This window comes from Brachyhypopomus gauderio, unplaced genomic scaffold, assembly GCF_052324685.1.
Source record: "Brachyhypopomus gauderio isolate BG-103 unplaced genomic scaffold, BGAUD_0.2 sc83, whole genome shotgun sequence".
Taxonomy (NCBI): domain Eukaryota; kingdom Metazoa; phylum Chordata; class Actinopteri; order Gymnotiformes; family Hypopomidae; genus Brachyhypopomus; species Brachyhypopomus gauderio.
In genome coordinates this window covers 694,218-720,000 of record NW_027506904.1, presented here as the reverse complement: position 1 = coordinate 720,000, position 25,783 = coordinate 694,218, and the positions used below count along the sequence as shown (strand labels likewise).

General features: G+C 47.6%; 5 protein-coding genes and 1 pseudogene across 11 annotated transcripts in view; 3 read left to right on the top strand and 3 right to left on the bottom strand.

The window, feature by feature from the left end:
- The window catches only part of ntrk2a (neurotrophic tyrosine kinase, receptor, type 2a), a 28,264-nt gene extending 20,552 nt beyond the window's left edge, over positions 1 to 7,712 (bottom strand). Inside the window, exons 1-11 of one of the 4 annotated variants that reach the window (XM_076991502.1) lie at positions 7,694 to 7,712; positions 6,883 to 7,354; positions 5,031 to 5,105; positions 4,865 to 4,936; positions 4,512 to 4,580; positions 4,162 to 4,310; positions 1,798 to 1,934; positions 1,474 to 1,606; positions 792 to 1,091; positions 360 to 389; positions 1 to 21 (exon numbers count right to left, since the gene is read on the bottom strand). The exon at positions 1 to 21 is cut by the window's left edge and continues 17 nt beyond it. In XM_076991502.1, coding sequence (XP_076847617.1) covers positions 1 to 21; positions 360 to 389; positions 792 to 1,091; positions 1,474 to 1,606; positions 1,798 to 1,934; positions 4,162 to 4,310; positions 4,512 to 4,580; positions 4,865 to 4,936; positions 5,031 to 5,105; positions 6,883 to 7,082 — 1,186 coding nt within the window. In that variant the 5' untranslated portion in view covers positions 7,083 to 7,354; positions 7,694 to 7,712. Of the gene's footprint in view, positions 22 to 359; positions 390 to 791; positions 1,092 to 1,473; positions 1,607 to 1,797; positions 1,935 to 4,161; positions 4,311 to 4,511; positions 4,581 to 4,864; positions 4,937 to 5,030; positions 5,106 to 6,882; positions 7,502 to 7,531; positions 7,550 to 7,693 lie in introns of those variants that run through there. The other 3 variants (XM_076991503.1, XM_076991501.1, XM_076991504.1) reach the window with 3 other exon arrangements.
- Positions 1 to 25,783, bottom strand: part of LOC143493230 (uncharacterized) — a 181,951-nt pseudogene that overhangs the window by 77,940 nt on the left and 78,228 nt on the right.
- rmi1 (RMI1, RecQ mediated genome instability 1, homolog (S. cerevisiae)) lies at positions 8,356 to 12,249 on the bottom strand. 2 transcript variants are annotated; one of them, XM_076991487.1, is made up of 2 exons: positions 11,177 to 12,249; positions 8,356 to 10,775 (listed from the first exon to the last, which is right to left on the bottom strand). In XM_076991487.1, exon 2 carries the CDS (start codon positions 10,752 to 10,754, stop codon positions 8,982 to 8,984), a length of 1,773 nt encoding a protein of 590 aa, XP_076847602.1. In that variant the 5' UTR covers positions 10,755 to 10,775; positions 11,177 to 12,249; the 3' UTR covers positions 8,356 to 8,981. The 2 variants fall into 2 exon arrangements, with proteins under 2 accessions (XP_076847602.1, XP_076847603.1); XM_076991488.1 differs by having other exon boundaries at positions 11,200 to 12,249.
- On the top strand, positions 11,295 to 18,245 carry hnrnpk (heterogeneous nuclear ribonucleoprotein K). Of its 2 annotated transcripts, XM_076991491.1 has the most exons (16): positions 11,296 to 11,440; positions 12,285 to 12,398; positions 12,620 to 12,717; positions 12,821 to 12,877; positions 13,522 to 13,565; positions 14,606 to 14,678; positions 14,775 to 14,888; positions 15,013 to 15,141; positions 15,222 to 15,553; positions 15,825 to 15,878; positions 16,058 to 16,100; positions 16,382 to 16,397; positions 16,565 to 16,597; positions 16,683 to 16,750; positions 16,861 to 17,030; positions 17,241 to 18,245. In XM_076991491.1, exons 2-16 carry the CDS (start codon positions 12,338 to 12,340, stop codon positions 17,269 to 17,271), a joined length of 1,323 nt encoding a protein of 440 aa, XP_076847606.1. In that variant the 5' UTR covers positions 11,296 to 11,440; positions 12,285 to 12,337; the 3' UTR covers positions 17,272 to 18,245. The 2 variants fall into 2 exon arrangements, with proteins under 2 accessions (XP_076847604.1, XP_076847606.1); XM_076991489.1 differs by having other exon boundaries at positions 11,295 to 11,440; positions 14,606 to 14,888.
- qng1 (Q-nucleotide N-glycosylase 1) lies at positions 18,556 to 20,719 on the top strand. Its single transcript, XM_076991484.1, has 5 exons — positions 18,556 to 18,715; positions 18,972 to 19,309; positions 19,536 to 19,792; positions 20,011 to 20,206; positions 20,351 to 20,719. The coding sequence occupies exons 2-5, from the start codon at positions 18,973 to 18,975 to the stop codon at positions 20,578 to 20,580; spliced, it is 1,020 nt and encodes a 339-aa protein (XP_076847599.1). The 5' UTR covers positions 18,556 to 18,715; position 18,972; the 3' UTR covers positions 20,581 to 20,719.
- gkap1 (G kinase anchoring protein 1) lies at positions 20,762 to 25,726 on the top strand. 2 transcript variants are annotated; one of them, XM_076991482.1, is made up of 12 exons: positions 20,763 to 20,880; positions 21,440 to 21,674; positions 21,872 to 22,033; positions 22,164 to 22,241; positions 22,861 to 22,984; positions 23,063 to 23,091; positions 23,523 to 23,675; positions 23,881 to 23,967; positions 24,203 to 24,266; positions 24,410 to 24,480; positions 24,633 to 24,710; positions 25,076 to 25,723. In XM_076991482.1, the coding sequence occupies exons 2-12, from the start codon at positions 21,447 to 21,449 to the stop codon at positions 25,115 to 25,117; spliced, it is 1,116 nt and encodes a 371-aa protein (XP_076847597.1). In that variant the 5' UTR covers positions 20,763 to 20,880; positions 21,440 to 21,446; the 3' UTR covers positions 25,118 to 25,723. The 2 variants fall into 2 exon arrangements, with proteins under 2 accessions (XP_076847598.1, XP_076847597.1); XM_076991483.1 differs by lacking the exon at positions 22,164 to 22,241 and having other exon boundaries at positions 20,762 to 20,880; positions 25,076 to 25,726.

Sequence of the window (25,783 nt, the reverse complement as noted above, 5' to 3'; positions counted from 1 at the left end):
GAGGACCTAGAGGGGTGTCATCTGTGGGGAAAAAAAAGATAAAAAGGTCAAACACCGTGTAAACGTACCCGCCGTGGGGCTAATCTGAAACATATCACTATCATTTACACCTATAAAAAAGTTACTTCAGCACTCTCATTAGCGCTGCTGTGCTAATCTGCTGTGACAATTTGGGAGCAGGTGTTCATACCTGTGGTAGGGTCTTGAATGTAGGTAAGTCACCCAAAAAAAAAAGCAAAGAGGATATTCATTTAATCTGGATGCTTAAATCATTCATTGTGCATGTGCATCTTGGAATAACCCGTGTTAAGCATTCAGTACTAAGTACTATTTGCAAAAAACAGAAGACACTCACTCACCATAGTACAAGGAATCTGTAGCTGTTGTATCTTTTGACATGAACATAAAAATAAACAAGAAGATTTTTTTTAGTAAACGCAGTAAATTCTCCATTAAAGTTCCAGCAGATAAAAATTAAGGCTAATGGCACGAACCAAATTGTGGACAAATACCTTCCTCAGTTATTTATGAAAAGTCCCTGAGTAGTCAAGTAAAAATTTGTGCCTTTTTTAACAATATTTGTCCACACCCCACGAATTTTTAATGATCGTCATAGAGGACAGATTTTAAACAAGGCAGCCATTTTGGCTCTTATGTGTAAGGTTTCAGAAAGAAGGTGGAAGAAGTGTGCCAAACGCAAACACTCTTCGTACCCGAGGTTGCCAGATCTCAAATTTCCGAGCTTGACGACTGGCTAGCTTAGTGTCGTGGAGTCCAGGCAGCGAGCTCACCGTTCCACGGGTCGTGCATGAAGTGGGCGAATATGGCCTTGCTGTCGTCGCCGAACGCGTTGCTGGCCAGCAGCGTGTACTGGCCGTTGTTGATGTGCGTGGGGCTGTCGAGCTGCAAGCAGCCGTGGTATTCGTGCTCGGAGTAATCGTGGATACGCGTACTGATGAAGGTGCCCTCTGCCACGGGCTCGCCGCGGAACAGCCAGCTCAGCGTGGGCTGCGGGTTGCCAGACACGCTGAAGGGGATGCACCAGTGGTGGTCTGAGATAGCGTCCATCAGCTTGCTGATTTTTGGGGGGACTGGCAACGGGGACAAGAAGAGGGACTGTCACTCGACACCTTGATGCCTTATTGTGCTGGTAAAATGATTTTTATATGCTGAATTGATATGGTTAGGCCATTGTTATGAACCTCAAAGTAACTTCATCCAGACTGTAACCATCAAATCTGATTGCGAATATGCAGACAGAAACTCATTAACTCATCCAAAGACTAAATGGGTAAGGTGAATTAGAATTACACTGAAATTTAAGGCCAATCTTTCCTCCAAGTACACTGTACACGTAACGGAGTCCCACACATTGACCACGTCCACGTGCAACTAAACGCCGTATGAAACCTGCGACTGGCTGGATGGTGAAAGGGCCCCCTGCAGACCTTCTGGGCAGTATGGGGAACTCACAGAGCACATCGAGCTGCAGAGATGCCTCACTCTCTCCCGCAATGTTCTCCGAACTGCAGGTGATCCTGCACTCGTTGTCCAGGGCTGAGACTCTGGAGAGTCGGAGCTCTGAGAACTGCTCCGTAGTCACATTCTGAGAAGAGGGAGAAGTAAACGAGATATTCAGAGATGGCATGGAGGGCTCGGACCGTTACTGCCGTATTGTGTGGCAGGATCGGTATGGATGAAAGCTTCTGGGAGCTTTTGCAGTTAGCAGCGCAAATAATGTCCACGGTTAGCAAAACCTAGGACGCACGAGCGAACAAGCCAGCTTGCTAGGATTACCTTGTGGTTGGACGTGAGGCGGCAGGTGGTCCAGGTGAGGTTGGGCGTGGGCGTTCCCGAGGTGTTGCAGGTCAGAGTTATGTTCGAGCCCACCGTTAGAGTCACTCTCTGGGGTCTGAGGCTCACCGTGGGGACAACTGCAGAGAGAGAAGGCCGAGTGAACGCGAGGCTTGTGTTCCTCTGTGGCCCTGCGCTCTGGATATGCCTCACACTAGCAAGCTGTCATTTATTCACTAGCCATGTTAGCATGATTCTGAGGTAAATACAGTGCCAGACAAAAGTTTGGACACACCTGACTGGATGTAAGGTTTTCATAGTCTTAAAGGCAATATAATGTACATTCTTTTAAAACAAATAATAGTTAAGAGTAAAAGTTGAAAGCCTATGTATGAATTCATTTTCAAAACAAATCCTAGATAGTGCTTTGTGAAGCTGGATAAGGAATCACTAACATCACACAGAGCTATTGCATACAGTATTGTTGAGGTATTTGTTTAAACAATAACAATATTGTTACAAAAATCCAAATAACACACATTATGTTATTTCAGTGTTTTTACATCTTAGCTGTTTTTCTAAAATGTAGGAAATAGTAAACAATCAAGCCAAAAAATATAGACAAAAAGAAGGGGTGGCCAAACCTTTGACCAGTTGTTTATCTCTTGAAATCGTCTCAACAGAGTCTGAGCTAGTCTGATCTAAGTATTTTAGATTAGCTAGTCCGATCTAAGCATGTGCAGATTAGCTAGTCCGATCTAAGCATGTGCAGATTAGCTAGTCTGATCAAAGATTGTGCAGATTAGCTAGTCTGACCTAAGCATGTTCAGCAGCTCAGTGTGACCTCAGTCTAGTGTTGCCATCTGTCCCGGTTTTCCCGGGCTGTCCCGGTTTGTCCCGGTTTTTCTTCTTTTTAATATTCGGTCCCGGCACAAAAACTAGGTAAGTTCAAACCGTGATTCAGACTGTTTCTGCACACTTTAAATCTGTTTTTTTTTTCTCTCGCTGTGTCAATTTTAAACCCCTCCGGTTACATTTTACGTTCGCCACAATCCCCCCCCCCCCCCCCCCCCACTCAACAACTTACATTAGCCACACCCCCCCCCCCTTCCCGTCAACAGATTACACTCGCCACCCTGTGTCAGTATGACAGTGTCCTTGTTTTTTGTCAGACCTAGGTGGCAACCCTACCTCAGTATGTGATCTGGAGCCACAATAACCTTTGAACTGCGAGTGCTATAGACTTAGGAACAAGCCATTCATTGGCCAGTGTGTAACCCAGCTCTGGAGAAAGGACCTAGGTAAAGGTGAAGGGCCTAGGTAAGGGTGAAGGGCCTAGGTAAGGATAAAGGGCCTAGGTAAAGGTGAAGGGCCTAGGTGAGGGTGAAGGGCCTAGGTGAGGGTGAAGGGCCTAGGTAAGGGTGAAGGGCCTAGGTAAAGGTGAAGGGCCTAGGTAAGGATAAAGGGCCTAGGTGAGGGTGAAGGGCCTAGGTAAGGATAAAGGGCCTAGGTAAAGGTGAAGGGCCTAGGTAAGGATAAAGGGCCTAGGTAAGGGTGAAGGGCCTAGGTAAAGGTGAAGGGCCTAGGTGAGGGTGAAGGGCCTAGGTGAGGGTGAAGGGCCTAGGTAAAGGTGAAGGGCCTAGGTGAGGGTGAAGGGCCTAGGTAAAGGTGAAGGGCCTAGGTAAGGATAAAGGGCCTAGGTAAAGGTGAAGGGCCTAGGTAAAGGTGAAGGGCCTAGGTGAGGGTGAAGGGCCTAGGTGAGGGTGAAGGGCCTAGGTAAGGATAAAGGGCCTAGGTAAGGATAAAGGGCCTAGGTAAGGGTGAAGGGCCTAGGTGAGGGTGAAGGGCCTAGGTAAGGGAGAAGGTGGCTGTAGCCTGTGGAGGTAGGAACTATTGTTTGGCTGGAAAAGTTGAATTTTTTTAATGCTACATTTAAACCTAAAGAGCATTCTGCATGTCTGATTACTCAGTATGGAAAGAAGCATTTAACTCTGAAACCTGAAGTCCTTTGGAATCTAAAGCACTTATGATATTGCCATTATATGACTGCAATTTTAATGAACAGGCCTTAATTATTAAGGCAAACCTATTTTAACAGGTTTATAAGACTAGTGGCAATTTGTATTTTGATCAAGCTGGAAGTAATCAAATCACATGCAGAAGTTACCACAACAAATCACTCAGACGTAGTGTTATTAGATCGGAGTTGCAGCAGCAACAAACTTCAGACTGTAGGCTGTAGTCCTAAACTTTGTCCACTGGAGAAAGTAGACGTCCAGTTCTGAGGTTGTCCCTCTGTGTGCCTGCGCAGCTAAGCTAAAACAAAGAGCGGAGGGGGGACGTGGTGTAGACTGAGCGGAGTCCTACCACAGTTGGGCAGGGTGAGTCTGGAGAGAGCCCTCCTCTGGCCGTGCTCCTCCACGCACAGCAGGTCGGCCGCGTCTCCTTCCTCCCCCCTCCACTGCCTCATCCAGACGTTCTCACACGAGCAGCGCAGAGGGTTGCCCAGCAACGCCCTGCAAGGCACACACCACCCAACACACCTGTTGGCACGGCGACGCTCGCGCACACCACCGCAGGCAACATCATCACAAAGTTCAGAGTCTCCAAGAAGCCCAGACGAGCTCAAAGATGGGCATGAGAAGTTGGTGGACTCCCACAACGAGTAAAACGAACAGACTGTTACATGAAAATCTGCTTGGGAGAGAGTGACTCACAGGTAGGAAATGTTCAGATGGCGGAAGGTCTTCCAGGACAGCGAGGACAGATTGTTGTCCTTCAGATTCCTGCACATGACAGTGAAGAGTCAGCGCTACCAACAGGGTCCAAGTCCAATTCATCTCGCACCTCGTGTCCTTCTACGCCTCTTAGAAACAAATCACGCGCTGGGAGATTATTTGAAAATCACACTTCACTCGCCTTGAATTTTCTCTACCGGTGCCCTCAGTAAAATACCATCTCCCTTTCAATCTCATGGGGTTAGCTGTGCTGTTTGCCATACACACTATAGCAATGAAACCTCCAGACCTAAACTTAGCAGACGTGCTGATGGGTTCATTAGTGCACTCACAGGTACTGGAGTTTGAGGTTGTTGCGGAATGCATCACGTGACACGTAAGTCAGCTTTGTGCTGGTCACTGTCCTGTTGAACAAAGAGAGAGCACACACATGACCCCATGACCTACTCCCCACCCACACTGATGTAGAACTGTGGGGTTCCTGTTCGAGTTACTCACAGGTTTCTAAGGTTGCGGTAGAAAGTCAGGTCCTTATCGTTGATCGATGAGAAACTGCTCTGGTTAGCAATATATCTGTGAGAGGTTAGACAAACAACAACAAAAAACGAATCTTACAAAGTGAAATGCAAATGCAAAAGTGGATGTCAACTTTCTTAATAATTAAAAACATTCAGATTTTTTTTGTCTCTTAACCTATATTATTGTAAGAAAGAAAGAAAGAAAGAAAGAAAGAAAGAACAAATAAGGAAATCAAAACATGGACAACTGAAAATCTGCAGAAAATAACCAGTCGGACTGCTGAACTTTCTAGAAGGTTAACAGAGATGGTTGGGAGCATGGCCATTCTCCTGAAACTCGGCACAATGCAAGACACATTGGATTACAAAAGGAGGGACAAGATTTAAAAGCTTAAAACTGTTTGAAAACAATTAAGACCACAATTATTTTGCTGCACAGAGCTAGAATAAACATTTTGTAAAATCCAAAATGCTTAGGAACAGACATCTACCTCCATGTCTTCATCTGAAGAAACATAACACATATAAAATTAAAACATATCTAGAAATTCCTGAGTACAACTTCATCAGGTGTTGCATTTTTGATTAGGTAGGTTTTAACAGAGCTCTAATTTAAAAAAAAATCTACGCAAAGACACAAGAAACTGATATACCTGGGAGTTGTATTGGAAGATTGTTCCTGGTGTTTAGCAGTTTGCTTATTTTATATTAACACTGGCATTATGAGGTAGATTCAGAAACACAAACATGGATTGAAATGGACCAAGAACCTATTAAATTAGAAAACTCTTAGGAGACGTAATGCATTTGTTCCTAAATTAAACAATGCTGCCGTTTTTAACTGAAGTAATTTAGTGATTATATTTGGCGCCCACAGACCCTTAGTTAATACTTAAACTCTTTAGCTCCAAAGTAATGCATTATGTTTCATAAAATAAAATGCAATTGTTACAATTACGTTACAGTTTTAAATATCATTGGCTACGGGCAGCATCTGCAAAAACCCAAAGAAAGGTGAGAACGGTTCGACTGTAGTGTGCTGAAGTTCTGTGCTGAACACTGCAATGATCCAACAACCCTAAACTCCTGCTGTCAGTTCAATTAGGGAACATGTGGGGGCATTTGTACAATAAAAAGGGGGGTGCATTTACATATATATGTTTTTATGCTTTTTCCGTATTTGTTCGGTTAGAAAAATAATGACAGACCTGTACAGATCAAACCCTTTTTAATCTTATCGAGGAAGGGGTCGTTTCCCCCAGTGAATCAGTGCGCACAAGACTTGGGCGCGTGGGCTTTAATATATTAACATTCCAGCAGCGATATAAACTGCAGTTGAAATGCAGACTCCGATCCATTTGTCTTATGTAGCAAATACAGATATTTAACGATGCACTCAAATGTGGGTAGGCTCACAGGATCTCCAGAATCTGTCACACTAATGAATCTTGTGGAGAGAGTCGCTTTTGCGCTGCGCTCTCGAGTCCAGTGTCCAACATTCCCAAAACTCTCTGATATTCGTCCAGCCGTTCAGACACCTCACGTCTGTTTCACAAGAACTATTTACTGTAATGAAACGACATAACATTTTAATTCGCAATGAGCTCTGCCTTTGCTTTAGAGAAGATGCTCGAGTGTCCCGTGGACAATAATATTTATATGCGCAATAACACGGACACCGAGGCAAAGGTGGTTGATCCATTTAATATCTTCGAAATATTTATAGCTGCGCTATAAAGCAGCTCTGTGAATGTGTAACAGTGAGTTTTACTGTTACACGTAGCACCCAAAGGCAAGTTAACCCAAAGCACAGGAGAAACACGAACACTTACATATCTGTGACGTTCTCCATCTCCGCATCTGACAGCACCGGGAAAGCCACAATACTCCGCTCCGGATCCACGCACGAGACCCTGAAGCCTGTGCACGTGCAGACCGTAGGGCAAGCAGAACTGGTCCTCCATAACACGAGTACCAGAACCGACCAGAACCCCCGGGCGGCCATTCCGATGCCCCCCCAGACCAAGTTCATTCCCGGTTCCAAGACGCCAGATTTGGGTCTTCTCGGTCGGCCCACGGCTGAACAGCTGCACTTGTTCTGAGGATCCTTTAACTTTAACGCGCAAGAAATGCAGTACAGCTTAGAAATCCTTCTTGCGCACACTTCTCCGGTTCGGTCCTGTATTGCGGTCCCTTTTAGAGCGGAATGTATTGAACTGTGTGTAAAACGTTGGAATAATAGATGTTATCCCAGCAGGCAGAGAAAATCGTGAGCGTGAGATGACGAGATGTTGGAAATAAGCGCTGCTGGAGGGAAGGCAGTGTGAACACAGAGAAGGGGAGGGGAGAGGAGAGAACAGGAGAGGCCATCATTAAAGCACATTATTGATTCTACACAGCACATTATATAGCCAAACAGCTTGGTCTTGCCATGCACGGCCCGGTTCGGCAGCGATAGGACAGGCAGGACAACAAACCCACCAGACAAGAGGAAAACTTAACAATGCCATCCGGCTGCTTCCTCGGGGAATTAAGTTAAGATTTATGTAACATAAAGATGCTGTCATCCCAATGACGCGCAATAGTGTGTACATGAACATTGAAAACACCAGTTTGCCACGCGAGCGCCAACACGTGGCTTACATTGATAATAAAGACGCTTTGGCGACGCACTTGTATGCATTGCGATGGACGATAAACAGCGCGTAATTGGTAAAGCGCGCGATCAATTAGACGTAAGAGGGCCGAGGTTCTCGCGGGCTTTGCTGACGCGGTGCTGACCCGTCTCTATTGTGACGTCAGCTATGACGCACGAGGCGACGGTACGAAGCGGAGGCGAAGCGGGATCAGAGATGCTGGCCACGTAGGGTGGATGTAATGAAGGCAGGTGGCTCTTAGGTGCAGAAGGTACGATGCAGAGAGTACTTGTTCCTTTCTGTGAGGAAGGAAAACGTAAAGCGACACGAGATGACGCAGCTATAGGCTCAGTTACGAAACATTATGCGAAATTGCGCGTTTTATATGTCACAGGAGCGAGGGGGGGTCGCTGGGAATTGACCATTTCATTAGCGGTTCTTAAGCGCGTTGCGTGTAATGGAAAAACCATTATGAGTGGCCAAGGGAAGAATGATCCTTTGCTGCCACCTACTGGTTTTATTAAGCACATCCCACGGCAGGTCCGTCGTGTAGCATTCTAAGCGTTTAAAAAACAAAAGTTAAAATTAAAGGCTATCTGATAACCACATTATGAAGCATCAGAATTTTTAACCTGATAAGTCTTCCTAGTATAGCCCCAAAATCAACACATGTATATATAAAACCATTATATTCTTTAATTCAAACAAACAAACAAAACAGATGGTTCAATGCATTATATGTAGAAATGGCAAGAATGAAACACAATTGTCATTCACATTTCCAAAGTCACCCAAGAAATCAATTTACCAAAATTCCAAGATGTAAATTTGCCATCTTGATAATTCCACGTGAATTTAGCCTATTCTGCAGTCCAATTCATGTCTTCTGCACAATAGGCACGAATGGTTAAAATTAGCATAGAAATACAAGTCTGATTTTCCAAAACTGGTTTTCCTCAACATTCAGAGCCTTGCAAATCAAATGTTCTGGGGAGTGTGCGGTTACTGCATATTCATATTTATTCACCATTAATGATTTGCAATTGCATTATTCTTTTTTAAGTACTAAAAACATGTTGCGATGTCATTCCTTTTAAATGCACATTTATCTCCAAAATGTAAATAGAGGCCTAAAAAAAGCTTGTGAGGACCAGTTAGCATTACCGAATTTAAATACATCTGCATAATACTGAGTGACTCCCATGAGCTTTCACTGACAAAAGGCAACAGCTAAAAGCAACAGCGAGTGAATACTGCCATTCACTGGCAAAGAAACAGCAGCTTGTGTGTGTTGGTTAGGACCTCCTCTCCGTCACCCTCCGTCGCAGTTCACAGCACTCCCCGTCTGTGAGGGGGTCAGTTCTCAGCACCACACCTCTGCCAGCTGGATCCAACTGCACAGTCATTACGCAGCACATATCCACCAGCTCCCTCTGACAGTTCTGGATCCCAGCGTCCACCACTCCACGCCTCACTGGGTCCTTCCGCAGTACTTTCGACTCTGCCGCTGAGAAGCCGATCAGGCTAGCCAGCAAAGCGTCACACAGGTCCACATCAAGGTACCCGGTCCCGTCTGATATAGTGGCGCCGAGTTTCCATTCGCCGCCACTACTGCGCAGGTTTCCAACGAGGGTGACAATGAAGGCCTGCAGTCGCACAACTTGAACACTAGGGGGCGGCCAGATGCCAGAATGCAAAAGGCACAGGTAATTGAGAATCGAGGTGTCAGCTTTTGCCTTTTTGCTGTGGTCTTTTGCTGCGTTTTGAGCACTGCTGAAGGCAGGCTCATATCTGGCCATCTTCGGTGAGGAAAACGAGTCTTCTGCATTAGCAATAATGTCCTTTTGATCTGAGGATCTCTCTTGGTGACCCTTGCATCCACTGAGAGCATCTCTGGAGGCAAAGGTAAGTTGGTTTGATCTGGTCGGGTCCGGTCTGAACGAGTCAGACCTTGGAACAGCCTGTCGTTCTGATCTGCCACATTCTTCCATATTCAAAGCTCCAAGACTGGACAAGCAATCTGTAGGTGACATCATATTGTCCAACTCCTCCATGGGAATGTCATCGAAGTCCTCTGGGACATCGTAAAAGTCATCTGGAATGTCATCAAAGTTCTCTGGCACGTCATCAAAGTTCTCTGGAATCTCATCAGGATCATCAGCTGGAACACTAATTGTGTTCCTGCTGCTTTGCCTAGAAACGGGATTCGTCTGAAGGGAGGGACTTAACCAGGAGGGTTCTGACTGTCGGCCCTGAGGAGGGGCAGTTCTGCTGGAGGCCAGAGTACCGAGTGTGCTACGACTGCTGTCATAACCGCTGTCCTGAGTTTCCACTGCTCTTTCTCCAACCTGAGGCTCCACTATGGCCTCTGCACCGGCGACGAGCTCCTGGTCATCTGGTTCGGCTCGTAGCGCATGGTTTTCCTCAGGCAGCCCAAGAGTCCTGCAGAGCACCTTGCCTTGGGAATGCCTCTCGACCAGCTGATCCACCTCTCCACCCAGAACCCTCACGTTCTCCGCCTTCAGCAGAAGAACCCCTAGACGTACCATCACAGTGCCCACCAGCTGCAGCTTGGTGCCCGGAGGCAGGTCAATGCTGAGGGCGGGGATGGGCTTGTACTCCATACCCTCTACACTCTGCACTCCGTCCGTGAGCTGCAGCATCAGCAGGCGGGTGGGCCTGGCCTCCCACGGCCTCTGGGTGGCCTGAGTCACAGCGCTGACCAGCTCGTTGGAACAGTCGGCTCCGCGAACACGCTGGAGCTGGGCGTAGGCCGGCTGGCTGACGTCCAACAGGGAGTCCACCTGAAGGCAATAGCAGCCGTTCAACTCCAACTTCTGAGCCTCCGAGATGCCGGCAGGTAGGACAGGGTGGGCTAGGTCCCGGAGGTCTGTGAGCAGCCACTGGTCCAGGACTTGCTGGTTGAGCTGGGACTGTGGCATTGACACGCCGCCCGCTTCCTCCAAGATCCAGTCCAGGCATGCACCCAGCCAAGTCTGGGGTACCTGGACCTGCCAGGTGGAGTGTAGCCAGGCCTGGGTAACACCTACTGCTGCCATCCTTTGCATTCACTGGACCATTTCACACTTCTACACATAAATAAAAATTAGAATAACAAAAAAAAAGGTCATTTTAAGTTGTTTGACAAAATGTTACATGAAACACTGTTGTTCTCAGTATTATTTGTGCTCATTGAATATACTGCCTACGTATTTTTAAAATTACGATCAACAAAAGGTATTTTTGTCATTAAATTAACAGAAAATCACAGGTGTATCAATTCTCTTCAACAAGCTAGCTATGTCGCTAACTAGCTCCAAACATCAAAAAGAGCCAAGAAGCTGACATAATCATCACTATATTACACTCTTTGGCTGTAACAGGCATCAAAACATCGCATAGCTTTAACAGTCCTATTTAAAGCATATTGTTATTTCCCCTTAATATCTTTGAAAACATATATATATATTATAAATGCAACACAATTTACATTTTTCATGACAAGAAAGTTACCGAACAACAGCACATCTACGCCGCCAAACCACCGTACGCAGGAAACGTTGGGTAGAAAAAAATGTGATCGACAATCCATCTGTCCAATCGCTGTCGTTTCCTCCGCCCCTACCGCAATTTGGGCCAATCAAATCGGTCCTCTCCATGGAGGGACGAGCGTTCATTGGTGGGCGCCGAAGCGGCCGTCGTGGGTTATTGTGCGTGGTCGTTGGCTAGGGGAGGACGCCCAGCGCTAGATAAGGTTGGTTGCCATATTCCTCCTTGTGTGTGATAAATTACACCGTCGTTCGTGTACAGGGCGACTCTACGTTATTAAGAATTACTGCACAGCGGCCCCGAATTTGAGTCATTTACCTCTTTATATTTTTTTTGTCGTGAAGGGGTCTAGTTAAAACGCGCTAAAGACGCTAGCTAACCACCGTAGCCGAGTGGTAGCTGCCCGTGGGGGGGGGTTGTGTTCAAATACCAGAACACCAGAGTTAACACACAACACATATACACATATATATAACTCCAGCTGGATTAACACGGCATATATACACATAATTAATCCATAATTAGTCGTGGTGCTGTAATGGTGTCCAGCAGGAGGAAGTTGGCTAGCTCGGCCCGTCTATTGTTAATGAGGCAGCTAGCATGGTTAGCGCACTGGCTAACGTTAGCTCAGAAGCTAGCTAGGGTTAGCTCCGTGTGTGTGTGTGTGTGTGTGTGTGTGTGTGAACGGTAGCCCTCGGTACCACGACCGCTTTCGTTTGTTTATCGGTCAGTTTCTGAGGTAAATATGATAATTAGTCTGTGTGTGTGTGTGTGTGTGTTGAGACGCCACGTTCTCATTAGCTACACCACTTCCTCCTTTAGTCGTTTTGTGTTTGCGCTGCTGCGTGTACGAGCGCTTGAATAATTGACGTTTAAATCAAGACCTCGTGTGACTTTCACGTCTTCGCTAGGCTCGTAAAATATGTACGAACGCGCATCTCCACCGACACCCCACGGTGCTGGAGCCGCGGGCGTGTGGCGAGGTGAGCCGACGCGTGTCCTCGCCGCTTCTCCATTTTCTTCACGCCGTGCTCACCCCCCTCCTGCAGGTTCACCCGAGGAGAAGCGAAAGTACCGTCGGTGTTGTCGCCCTAGCTAGATAATGGAGACAGAAAACGACCCGCAGGAAGAGGAGACCACTTTCAGCAGCACAGAGAGTAATGGTGAGGTTCTGGCCCATATGCATGTTGCATTAAAAAGTACTGATGGGGGGGATTTCTGTGAGTACTGCACGTAGAATCATGCACATTTGATGTTTTGTATTTAAAGATAATTGGCATTCAGACCTGAATTAATAATTTATTCATGTATCTTGGGCCAATTCAGTAGAGTTTAAATCCATTCCATGTACTGATTCTTCTAATTTGGTGGTTTTCTTGTTCAGGGAAGCGTCCAGCTCAGGACGTGGACGAGGAACCGACCTACAAGCGCTCGCGGAAGGGCGACGACGTGGTGGAGCTGCGCGTGCTCCTGCAGAGCAAAGTGAGAAGTTATGCTCCCAACAGGACCCACCACCTGCTCCTCCAAAATATCTCGGCGGGATGGCGTTGTGGTCTTTGGCTAACCACTTGTCCCCTTAATGCAGAACGCTGGAGCCGTGATTGGGAAAGCAGGCAAGAACATCAAAGCCCTGCGCACCGACGTGAGTACACGACGTGTTTCGTTGTTGGGGCTTCTTAGGCGCTCACGCGTACTGGGGTTGTAAGCTGCGACATGCAGAAGAATAATGCTAATGTCTATTTAACAATTGGGTAGCTTCTGCTAGTCTTCCCTTCTCCATAATTAATTATCTTATCAGAAGAAAAAAAAACTTGAGTACTCTGGAGTACTGGGAAATGATAGAATCTTATGCTGTGGTCATCAGTTGTGCTCCGGAGTGTACTCTGTAATGCCTGTTGTACTCTGAGTAAAAGTGATTAGCAACAAGCATTCATGCACTGAAAGTGTCTTATACAGACCACAATACATGCTCAATGCTCTCTCTTCTTGTCCTGTCCTCCATGCTCCTCCAACATTATGAGAGTATGAAATCACAGTGAAATTTACTATTAAAATGTACTCCTCTTCCACTCCCTCTCCCCTTTTCCTTGTTTTTGTTTTTATTTGTTGTTTATTTTTGGCCAATTCCCATATTCTGGATCGACTTGTCCCGCCCACCTGCGTTGCCGCCTGATCTCCTGACTCCCTGGTTGGCCCTGCCCATAATCGTGCCCTCCCTATTGGGCGCCTTACTTGATTGACATCTGTGTGCTTGATTGCTCTGGGTGCTTGGCCCCGCCCCTGCAGTACAATGCCACTGTGTCAGTCCCAGACAGCAGTGGGCCCGAGCGGTACGTGCCACTCAGATACTCCAACCTCCAAGTTCTCTCAGCACTGTTACTGCCAATACCAGTACTGTTAACAATGACCTTCATGTGCCAGATACTCCCTACTGCCATAAACCACCTCTCATAAAACATGGTTACAATACTGTCATGACTATCAGTTTTAAGTGCTATAATGTTATACAAAGTGTCTGTGCTGCCATCTCAGTCGTTTATTGACCTCCTCCCTTTCAGGGGTGCTATCTTTCTCCAAACTCACCCAAAGAGACCAAAGCACTCTTTAAAGTAGCTCAGTTAACCTTCTTGAGCTGTTCTCAGGCATATTTGCAGACTACCGAGTAATCACACGACTGTATGTTTTGCTAATGCAGAGATAAGTTTAGCGCGCAAGGGTGAGGGGACAGTAGAAAACACGAATTCCTTTTCTCCTGTCCTGTTTGTACATGTCCGTGTGGAAACCCCTAAACATTGTGTGGCCTGCTAGTGCTCCCCGTCATGCTTCTCACCATCTCTCTCTGTCTAGAGTTCCTCTGTCCATCTGTCCTCTTAACGGTGAAGGATCTCCTGCTTCACTTACGCTCACACGCCATGAGTTCTCTCTCTCTCTCCTCCTCCTTTCTTTGCGTTCACTGTGTTTTCTCCATCTGTCGTCAGAGCTAAGGTTTGCTGAAGCCCTCGAGTGCTTCTTGCTCAGTCTGCGTCTTCCCCTTCACCTCCATCCCGCCTTCTCAGAGTGGGTGGAGCTTCACCTTTTTTTCTTTTCGTTCTTGCTCTCCTCTCTCTCTCTCTCTCTCTCTCTCTCTCTTTCTCTGTCTGTCATCGCTCCCTTCCCCGTGGCGAGTCAGAAGCGTGAGGGAGTGCATGACGCCACACCTAGCCTGTGGGTCACTCCACTGATGCGCAGCACAAGCAGACAGGGCTGTGACATGAGGGCAGGGTTGTGCCTCCGCCCCGCGCTCCCGCTAACCTCTCGCCCCTCTCGCCCTCCTCTCTCCCCCCCCGCGCCGCCCGGCCACGCCCCTCGCCGCCCGGCCACGCCCCTCAAGGATCCTCAGCATCAGTGCCGACATCCCCACCGTCGCCGAGATACTGCTGAAGATCATCCCCACGCTAGAGGAGGTGGGCTCGGCTAAAGACGAGTGGCGAACAGCTGATGTTGGGAATATTTGTGTTGTGAATATTTGGTTGACTCCTCTTTCTGATTGGTTGGGGCAGTACCAGCATCATAAAGGGGTGGACTTTGACTGCGAGTTGAGGCTGCTCATCCATCAGAGTTTGGCTGGCAGCATCATTGGTGTGAAGGGGGCCAAAATCAAAGAGCTACGTGAGGTGAGGGTCACTGGATCTCACGCGGACAAGATCCTACTGTATGTTACAGCTTTGATACACAGGTCAGCCACACTTGGAGAGAGAAGGAATGTTTAAGTGAGCTCTGATGTTTGTTCAAATCCAGAGCACCCAGACCACCATCAAGCTGTTCCAGGAGTGCTGCCCTCAGTCCACCGACCGCGTGGTGCTGGTCGGCGGCAAAGCCGAGAGGGTCGTGGAGTGCATTAAGACCATGCTGGAACTCATCGTCGAGGTGACGACCCCTGCGCGCCCTCCGTCTGGGTCTCGGGAGGCGGGAACTCGCTGCTCATGTGGCCGTTTGTTCTTCCCCAGGCTCCCATCAAAGGCCGTGCCCAGCAGTACGACCCCAACTTCTACGACGAGACGTACGACTACGGCGGCTACACCATGATGTACGAGGAGCGTGGCCGCCGGCCGATGGGCGGCTTCCCGTCGCGCGAGCGCGGGGGCGGAGGGGGCGGCGGCGGCTTCGAGCGCATGGGGCCCCGCGGGGGGCGGGGAGGCGGCCATCACATGCCCCCCAGCAGGAGGGACTACGACGAGATGAGCCCACGCCGGGGCCCGCCTCCACCCCGAGGCGGGGGCAGGGGAGGGGGCCGCCCACCTCGGAACATGCCCATGGGACCTCCCCACCACCGCAGAGGGTGAGCAGCCTGGCCCAGTCATGCCGTCCCTGTCAACCACCGTGCATTTACATGCCCCCCCACCCCCCGTTTTATTGATCCACTTTGTTTTTAGCTAAGTTTCAGATTCCAACTTGTCTACGTAGGCAACCTAGTTACAACGTTATGGCACTAAAACAATGAAAACGAGTCGTTTGACCTCTGCAGGCTGTTAATGATTTGACCGGCTGTACAAAGTAGGCGCCTTGTTCGTGTTGTGTGACGTGTTGCTGCTGTGTCTGTGTGTCCGCAGCGATGACCAGTACTCCTTCAGTTCCCACCGCGGCCACTCTGAAGACAGGCGGCAGTAAGTCCCTCCCCCCAGCAAGACTGTAAACCCCGCCCACACCTCTCCTCTTCCCCCGCCCCCTCACACCACGCGGGCAGCACTGAACGTCGCCGCCACACCCCCCCCCCCCCCCCGTCTAGAGACGCTCTTCGAAGCATCAGTGTAAGTAAACCCAACCTGCTTTTTTCCCCCCACAGAGGAGACCGCAGAGGCAGACCTGGAGATCGCTACGGCAGCATGGTGAGTCCGCCTCTGATGACCTTAACGAAGATGGTGGTTGTGGGGGTTTTTTTGTAGCAGACGTGTCCTCGCGCACTTCAGCGGGCAGATGGTCGCGCTGAGACAACGCAGCAGCGGCCCGCAGTTACCTGGCAACAGATTTGAATTGCCTGTTGCCATAGAAATGGGCGAGAGACGGGTTGCGTTTGCTGCAGAAGGCACTGGTTTATTGTTAGCTGCCTAAAAATGGTGCTTTTGAGTCGTCTCCAATCGTTTATTTTTCTCTCTCTCTGCCCCTACAGAATGATGGGGGATACGGTAAGCAAGGTTTTATTTCGTGTTTAATAATAATAATTTATTTTTAAATTTTTAAGAAAAATTAATTTATTTTTCTTTAAGGTATTTATTTTTCTACTTGTGCATCAGTATGGGAATATTATTAACCATCTGTCTTTTCTTTTTCTTGTTTTTTTTTTTAACGTTAGACAACAACTCATCCTGGGACAACTATCAGTCTGGTAAGTCCAGGCCCGTTGGAGTCTGGTGGGTTTGTGGCGACTTCCAACACGAGCTACAAATCTCACTGTTGTGTTTGCGCTTCAGGTGGGAGAGGTAACTATGGCGACATGGGAGGCCCTGTCATCACCACGCAAGTGACAATCCCCAAAGATGTGAGTACTTGCACAACGATGCATCTTCACAAACAGATTCAGGGTTTCATATTTCTCTCACACACACACACACACACACTAGCCGAGCTCATTCGCATGTTCGTTCCCAGTTGGCTGGATCCATCATCGGTAAGGGAGGCCAGAGGATCAAACAGATCCGTCACGAGTCCGGGGCCTCCATCAAGATCGACGAGCCGCTGCAGGGCTCCGAGGATCGCATCATCACCATCACGGGCACGCAGGACCAGATCCAGAACGCCCAGTACCTGCTACAGAACAGGCCAGTCCCGCTCAACCTGCCCGGCCCTAAACTTATCTCCTTAAACTTATCTGTCTGTGGGATTTGACTCCGCACACGTAAAACTATGTAACCTTGTATCAGCCATTGGCTCCGCCCATCATTGAGTGTGAGGTGATTCAGCAGTCATCGCAGCCTCATGCTGTCCAGTTTGTGACTGACCCTCTCTCTGTCATCCTTCTCCTCTCACAGTGCTCTCCACCTGCTGGGACACCGTGACTAACCCTGCCCCGGCCCCGCCTCTCTCAGGATGCCCCGCCCACCGAAGCTCCACCCACACTCCCCCCTCTGAGCCCCACCGCTCCTGCCTCCAGCCGCCTGCAGCCATTGCTATTTTGTGTGACGAACACATTTGATTATTGCCCTTTCAACGTGGGTTTGAAAGACTTTCAGATATCTTCAAAACATCGTAGATTGAGATGTTATTTTATATTCTTTGCTTGGCTATTTTTTTTTGTTTGTTTGTTTTAACGGATTTCGTGACGAGGGCTCACCTACCTGTGTGTGTGTTGCAGGTCCTCCTTTTGCTCTCGAGTAGCCACACGCCTTCTCTCTGCCTTTCCTCACCCAACCATTGCAAGTCAATCCAGAAAGTACACAACCCTGGGATTTATTTTCTAATAATTTTTAATAACTGCTTAGTTTCTCTTACCGAGTTGGAAAAAAAAAATCTTTATTGGGGCGTTGTAGAGGAAATTATATGTAAATATCCAGTGATTTATATGGAAAATTATTCAGTATATTCAACAGAATTCCCGTACCTGTTCTGTCTGTGTTGGTCTCTCCTGACGTAGAGCTCCAGGCTTTAGAGCAGCTCCTCACTAGGTACTGTGAAGTCTGGGAGATGTGGTCTTGATGTTGGTTCTGTATCTATTTTCTCTCCAATGTGTTGCTGGGTTTTTTAAACCTGGTATTTATTCGATTTGCTCTACCTCTGGATTTTTTGTAGGTCCGTCAACTTAAAATGAGGCCCAGTGTGTGTGTGTTTTGTTTGAGAAAATACGTGGACATGAAGTTGTGATGTAGATTGTACTTTGTCAGGGCAGAACAGTAATTTGGGGTTTCTTTCCTTATTCTTTACTATTTTTAATTTTTTTTATTTTTTACTCAACTTGTCCTTGAAGTTCTTCACCCGGATACATTTGTAGAATTTGTCATTTGTCAGAAATAAACGAAATGCCAGTTTTTTATGAACTACGTACAGACTCTTGTGTCATATCCTATTTTAGTGTATGCTACATGAGTATTATTGTATTATAATCTAATATTATTACACAGCAAACATTGTAAAGGTTTACAGCTCACTTTTTGAACGTTGTACGGGACTTATATGTACTTCAGTAATGTATTTATGTGGCAGACCGGACTAGATAAAAATAAATGTAGATGTAAGGTTCTTTATGGACAACATAATATACCCTTATATTGCGAAATTGGGAAGCTGACCGTATAAAGTTTCCGAGCAGTACTCACTCCGGTACAGTAGGGGGCAGTGTTCTCCGTTCTTCAGACGCTTACGCGCTAACGGAGAAGAGAAAACGTACTTTGGTCTGGCGGGTTTGCCTACTATCAACGTAGTATATACGATAATATCCCCTAATTCAGACGTTTCGGGTAGGGGAATATTCTGGATGTATCGGTTCTGCGACAGCCTGTGTTATTTTACGGTGTGTATACTTTAAATATGTTTTAAATGGAACCCGCCTAATAGATGCATTACTTTGAAATACTAGGTATGATATACTGAAGTGCTGACAGCAGTGAAATAGAACTTCATAGACTTTCAGGAGACATTTGTAGAGCCAGCTCTTGTGGTACTTAAGTAAGACTTCATGGCAAAAAAAAACCAACTTAACTTATCCATTTAATTCCATAATTGCTGCTGCTGTTTGAGGTTAATTGAAAAGTGTCTGTCTGGTCCAGAATGGAACAGCCCCTGGCACCTCGGGAGTCAGGCCAGTTTGTGGCCGAACACAGCCGGGATGTCTTTGTGGATGAAGAGGGTGTGGAGAACGTCGCAGAAATGCTCTATGAACTGAGAGACAGTGAGGTGTTCACGGCCAGCGGCTGGAAGAAGATGAACCCCCTCGCCCCCGCTCCAGACACAGATGAGGCAATCAACTGGGTGTTTGTGACGGACACAATGAACTTCTCCTTCTGGCCTGACAGAGAGGACCAACAGTGTGAAGTTATATTCCAAGGAACCGTCTATCGAGGATACATGTCTCTGTGTGCAGCAATCACCAGGGCTATGGATGAGGGTAACTGCAGCTTTCTGTAAATGTCAGTCCCATAGCTAACAATGTATGGGGCACCTAAAGTAGTACATTAATAGTAAACAGAGTCCAGCATACAGTTTCTAAGTTGCCTGAATAGAAAACAATGGCCATAATGTTATCACCTACTCTGTACCTCCTGCACTTCTTGTGAATAATAATAGTTTGTGACCAAGCTAACGGGCTGGTGTTCTTTCCCTTTTCCTTTTAGGTGTGCCCATCACAGACCCCGCCTTCTTTTCTCAGATGAGTGAGGCGGAGCTTGGGCGTGTCCTTCGGTCAGACAGTGCCACGCCCATGCCCATGCTGAAGGAGCGTCACCGGACCCTCACCGAGGCCGGCCGTGTGCTTCTGCAGCACGGCGGATCTTTCCGGAACTTCATGAGCCATGCAGAAAACGACGCCGAGAAGATGGTGCGGCACATTGTGGATAATCTGCCGTCGTACAGGGATGAGGCCACCTACGAGGTTTACAGAACCACCGTTGTTTTCCTGTGTTGTGTTTTCAGTTCCACCAATTCAAAGTCAGGTGCAAAAGACATATCCAGTTTCATTATCTAAAATATCAAACCAGGCAAACAGTTTCACGGGAATAACCTGCACAAACCGGACACGGGCCGGATCAGTCTGGTCCTCCGGCGTTGCTTGGCTCTCATTTTGCATTTCCTGTCATTGTGCAATTGCAGGGCAAGAGGATTTCCATCTATAAGAGGGCTCAGATCCTCGTGGCTGATTTCTGGGGGATTATGGAAGCGAGAGGCGAAGGGAACATTCCTAACCTCGACTACCTGACCATGTTCGCTGACTACAGAGTGCCGCAGGCCCTCGTCCACTTGGGGGCGCTACGGTACTCTGACACACTTATGGAGGCACTAAAGAGGGGTAGGTGTGTGAAATATTTAGAACCACCGCCACTGCCCTGTATTCCAACGTATTTTACTGTAGGCGGTTTTACTGTAGAAACCATTCAGATTTAATGCTATGCTCAAAATCCCAACTTAATAACTTTTTTTTCCTCATTTCTAGGCGAGTTGCTGGTTTCAGGTGAGAGGAGAGAAGTGGAGATTCGAGGCTGCTCCATTTGGTGTGTGGAGAAAATAAAAAGTCACCTGTGGAAGCTCGTGCAGGAGAGAGACAAAAAACGCTGTGACATAAACTCTGCGCTCATCGACTTTTACTTGTGGCCATATGCAAAACAACATCATAAAGAGATGGCCCACATCCCCATTCACCACACCCGCTGTATATATTACTGATATTAACTCTGTGTTCGCATTCATTGTCCTTAAAAAGATAAAATCTAAATTTGATGCTGTCTATGAAACACGCCGTTTGCTTTTTGTTCACAGTTCCTGTATATTATTTTTAAGTAAAGCTATAAAAAACATCAGCAAAGATTTACTTGATCACACATTCATGCAAAGGCGAATTTCGAAACGCTTTAGCCACTACTTGTATGTCCATCCTGGCCACCGTAGCGCTGACTGCTGCACGCAGTGGGCACTTGCAAAGAAATAAAAACCCCACAAAGAACTCGGCTGTACGAGACTCGCAAGGTGAAGTTTTATTAGCCAAATTGGCCTATACTAACCGAAAGTTTACTTCTTAAACTATATCTCGACTTTGAAGCCGCGTGTGTTTGTGAGGCAGTTATAAAACAACGTTAGACTGACGTTGGTTTGGTATAATAGTGGGACAGAGCAACACCATTAGCCTGCGAGCTAACAATGGCTAACAGTTCGGGCCAGTCATCGACTGTTACTGAACCTTATTAATGACGAACCGGCTGTTTTTAACGATTAAACGAGCACTTTTAGGCCGTTACATACAAGAATGATGGATACTTTAAAAAGACAACCGATATATTTGAGCGAATGGACCGGTGTGGGTGTGTTTGGGCTGCTAGCCCAGCGCTGGTACCGTGATTCACACGGCGGGGTAACTAGGAGACCACGTTAGGGTCGTGCGAGCGCGTGTTGTTATTCAATATCGGATAAAAACGCGTTTTTATTTCAGCATTACCGATCAAAGTGCCCTAACCTGCGCCTCAGTAAACATGTCTAGATAGTTGGGGAGTTAAATGATCCACTGACGCGTGTTTAATTGTGTTTGCAGACCCGCCATGTCGTCCGCCCTGATCTCGGTCCCCACCACGGCGTCCCGGTTCGCCCTGCTGCAGGTGGACTCCGAGTCCGACACCGACTCCGACCCGGGCAGAGGCAGGGGCGGCCGCCACGACGCCAAGCCCCGCTCGGGGAAGTCTCCCGGTGGGAAGAACAACCAGAACAACGAGAAAAAGAAAGACAAGAAGAAACGAAAGAAGGAACAGCAGCAAAGTGAAACGAACGAGGTGACTGGGAGAGAGAAGGAAGGTGTAGTTCCTACAGGTGTAGACCCCTCCTCCCCCGTTACTAACTGGTAACGTGTGGTGCGAACACCTTTCACAGGTGGTGCTGCTGTTGGTGGGGAATTGACACCGATGACAAAAGCATTTTTGTGAGGACGTAGAGTGATTCTGAAGGCTTTGTCTTTGGTGTGCCTTCGCAGCTCAGGAGCCTTGCCTTTAAGAAGCTGCCGCAGAAGTCGTCAGCCCAGCCTTCCGCTCTGACATTGCAAAGTTTAGCTAATGAGCTGCTTCAGCCTACAGCCAAGGACCGGGCTTCTGCGCCCCAGGAGAGCTGGCAGGAGTGGAAACAGAGAGATGAACAGGTAACAACCAAGATCAATAAATAAGTGCTTTATAAATGATTCTAGAAATGATCTAATAATATAGCTTTGCTGTTGTGGGAATGCTGCACTTTGACTCAGGCCCTCGTGTGTATGGTGTTTGGTATTGCAGCTGACCTCCGAGTTGTACGAGGCAGACCTGGAAAAGGCTCTAATGCTGAGTAAACTAGAGTTTGAACAGCAGAAAAAGGTATATATACGTATATAGGAATATATATATATAAAAAAACATTCTGTACGTAAATGACGGCAGATTTCTTTATACCTGCACTACATCCAGGGTACCCGCGGGTCCTTAAAAAGTCTTAAAATGTCTTAAATTTAGTTTTCCATATTCAAGGCCTAAAAATGTCTTAAAATGTCTGGAATTTTATGAGGGGAGGCATTAAATTATTATAAGTGTGTGTTGTTCAGTTGTTCTGGCGCGATGTGAACTTTGCCGAATCTAGCGCTAGGACCATGCAGAAAATAACCGCTCCAGGGTCCTAGTGCTAGATTCCTAGCGCTGGAGTATACGGCCTCAACAACGTCAACAATTTTTGTTCGCCAACACCCCCCCCCCCCCCCCCCCCCCCCCCCCGTCAACGATGTGGAACACATCTGCATCCCCAGTAATAGTATTATTTTTTCTTGTGAGAGGTCTTAAATGTCATTGAATTTGAGATTTTAAAATGTGCAGATACCCTGTACATCCTTACCATCATCTGAGTGGTCAGCCTTAACTTGGAGCAGGTAACAGTGCTCTGTGTGTGTGTGTGTGTGTGTGTGTGTGTGTGTGTGTGTGTGTGTGTGTGTGTGTGTGTGTGTAGGATGCGGTGAATCCAGAGGCGCCGTCGCCCAAGGCCAGGGGCGGCGGGAAGAAGGAGAAGAAGAAGAACCAACCGGGGAAGGACAAGCGTGTGACGGTGTCTCTGAAGGACTTCCAGCAGGAAGGTGAGGACACGCCGCGTGTTGGCGCGTGAGGGTGCGAGAGAGAGGACGGGGGACGCTAACCGAGCCTTTCTGTTGCAGATCCCCTGAGTAAGAGGCCAGAGAGAGAGGTGAGCTTCCTCGCAGGAGTCCCCGCGTGTGCCGTACGCTCGGGCGTGTGGTGGCACGTGTGCACGTCGCCGCTCTTGTGACTGTTATCTTAAGAGGAAGCACGGTAGAATTCTGCATAGTGTCAAATGCATAATGTGGGATTTATGTATGTGAAGGACTTGGGTAGGTCTAGGTGTTCTTTTTAGCCAAGCTGCAGTAAACGCTGATCTTTCTAACTTTCTCACATTAATAGAAAGAATTTGACAGTAGCCTGTGCAGGACTGCTAAACAAAATGTGAATGCTATTAAATGGCAAGGATTTATTAGTGGGTACTATTGTAAAGGGTTCCGGTAGGTCAGAGCTATAGTGATTATGTTGGGAATTTTCTCTTTCCTTCCTCCTGATGTTGTTCCTTGATGTATCCCCTCGCTACACCCCCCACCCCCCCAGGAGGCGAAGCCAGTGAACCCAGCCGCCCATGACGAGCGGTTCTTCAACCAGCTGGAGGACACCGTCAGCCAGATCGTGCAGAGGGACAAGCGGCGGGAGCAGTACAGCACCAGCGCCGGCCACGAGCTCAGCACCTCCTCCGAGCAGGAGCCGGTAAGGCACGGGGCAGCCGTCCACTGGAGCACCACCAGCAGCTCCCCGTCAGCCAGGCAGAGAAGTGCTGACCTGGGATCAGAGTCGCCTGATCTCGGAGAGGCATGAATGTCACTGCTGACCCATTTAGACTCTGATCTGAAAACATCCATTAGGGCGTGAAGTTGCTTTTACATGTTACTCTCTCTCTTTCTTCTCCACAAAGGATGTAAGAACTGAACAGCTAAAATTTGAGTTGGAAAAAAAAGACCGGGAAATAGAAAAGTTGAGAAAGACCATTTCACAGTGGGAGGTAAGTCATCGTCCTTCACTGAAACAGACAGGCCCGTTGGGCGAGACAAGAACACGCAGCAATAAAAAAATGTTTTGGAAATCCAGAGTGTGAAAAAACAAAAAAGATGTTTCTTTTGCATTCAGAATGTAGGATGACTGCAGACTTGTGCAAATGAAGCTGCCCATGATCCCTTATTATCTATTATCTTAAATGTGGTGTATAGGTTCAGATTTCACTCATTTATTGTTTTTAGGAGAGGTATAAAGAAGTGAAGGCCAGAAATGCCCAACTGCTGAAGATGCTTCAACAGGGAGAGAGTAAGAACACTGGAGCACCACCGTCACACTGCGGAGCCCGAGTCTTGGGTTCAGCATTACACACTAAATAATGCAGCCTCCAGCAAGGCGTCGTAATGCGCTTACTGTGCCCTAAAAATCTGTCGTCCCCCCCCCCCCCCCAGTGAAAGACAAAGCAGAAATTCTGCAGCAAGTTGAGGAGCTTCTGAACATCAAAGAGGAACTGACGTCCCAGGTGAGGAGAGACGATTCACTTTTTTTTAAATTCTTCCTTTTAATTGCGTTTTTGTAGTAGTCCTGCGTTGAGGTGGACGTTGAAGTTGAAGGACACAAGCCTGAAGTGTAACGTGGCAAAATGTAGGTTTCCATCTATCTTCTCTTTCCCAGGTGACCTTGCTGCATGCGTCATTGGAGCAGGAGAGGTCAAAGGTGAAAGGCTTGCAGTCAGAGCAGCCAAAACATCAGGTGAGCGCTCCTGTATTGAAACCACACGACCGTTTGGACTGAGATGCAGAGCTGCTGATTGGGGGGGGGGTCTTGAGGAGCAGTTCCCTCTTCACTTCCTGAAGTCCCTCTTTAGGTCAGGACAGTGAAGGTAGGGACAGTCAGGAGCAAACAGGAAGTACATTGGAGAAAGAACGTGAAGAGTGGGTAAATAGGGGAACATACAAGTGTGTAGGAGATGAGTAGGGGTGATTCGGTAGTCAGGGGTTTTACGGTGGTCTGGACCACAGCCCAGTACGTAAGCACTTTGATGGAGTCCAGTATGTGCCAAATATGCAAGCCGGCGAAGCAGTCACGTAGACCTGACGTCCTCCTCTCTGTGGCAGACCAACCGAAAGGGGAAGAAGGGACTGGAGGGAGATTTATGAAGACGTCCCGAGGAGGTGAGGGAGTGTCTCCATCGCTCCTGCTCCTCCTGCTCCTCCTGCTCTCCGCCCGGCTCTGCCCAGACACCCCACACTCCAGCTACGCTCGTCATCGCCCACGTGGAGAAAACTGACAAACCCCTAAAACGCATCTGTGTAAAAACCCTTCCGCCCGCCTCTGTGTGGCCGCCTGCCTCGTTGGTCTCGTAAAGGATGTTGAGTAGAAATTGCCTGTGTGTACTGCTGATTTTTTTCACATGGTTTGAGTTGTGGGTCCAGTCATCTTTGGTCAGACTTCTCTGTAACACACAGCGCAGACACATTAAAACTTTGTACAATTCTTGTTTTTTTTTTTTTGTGTGCAATGTCTGACGGTTCACAGGGATTGTTCACAATGTTATTAACCCAGGTCGAGATTCCAGTTCATGATTGCTGTTACTGTAGAAGATGTGTTAAAAAGTAAAAATGCAAAACTGGACTTACATGGGTGCAAAAACAATCATCTTTTCGGGTCGTTCTCTCCGGTATGTGGCGCCACCTGCTGATGAGAAAATGCCACAGCGTTTCAACTCCAGCCCGAACGGTTCAGCTGCTGCTCTGTGCACTGTACAGTGGTAAGAAAAAAATTGACTTTTTAATAAAGAGACTAATCTACTTTTTCAAACTATA

Bases quoted from the DNA above. Each gene is read 5' to 3' on its own strand.
- hnrnpk (XM_076991489.1), top strand. From the start codon at position 12,338: ATGGAGACAGAAAACGACCCGCAGGAAGAGGAGACCACTTTCAGCAGC. The intron at 14,889-15,012 runs GTGAGGGTCACT...GTTCAAATCCAG, and splicing joins AAATCAAAGAGCTACGTGAG to AGCACCCAGACCACCATCAA. The intron at 15,554-15,824 runs GTGAGCAGCCTG...GTGTGTCCGCAG, and splicing joins CCTCCCCACCACCGCAGAGG to CGATGACCAGTACTCCTTCA.
- gkap1 (XM_076991482.1), top strand. From the start codon at position 21,447: ATGTCGTCCGCCCTGATCTCGGTCCCCACCACGGCGTCCCGGTTCGCC. The intron at 21,675-21,871 runs GTGACTGGGAGA...GTGCCTTCGCAG, and splicing joins AGCAAAGTGAAACGAACGAG to CTCAGGAGCCTTGCCTTTAA. The intron at 22,242-22,860 runs GTATATATACGT...GTGTGTGTGTAG, and splicing joins AGTTTGAACAGCAGAAAAAG to GATGCGGTGAATCCAGAGGC.
- rmi1 (XM_076991487.1), bottom strand. From the start codon at position 10,754: ATGCAAAGGATGGCAGCAGTAGGTGTTACCCAGGCCTGGCTACACTCC.
- qng1 (XM_076991484.1), top strand. From the start codon at position 18,973: ATGGAACAGCCCCTGGCACCTCGGGAGTCAGGCCAGTTTGTGGCCGAA. The intron at 19,793-20,010 runs GTTTACAGAACC...GTGCAATTGCAG, and splicing joins GGGATGAGGCCACCTACGAG to GGCAAGAGGATTTCCATCTA. The intron at 20,207-20,350 runs GTAGGTGTGTGA...CCTCATTTCTAG, and splicing joins TATGGAGGCACTAAAGAGGG to GCGAGTTGCTGGTTTCAGGT.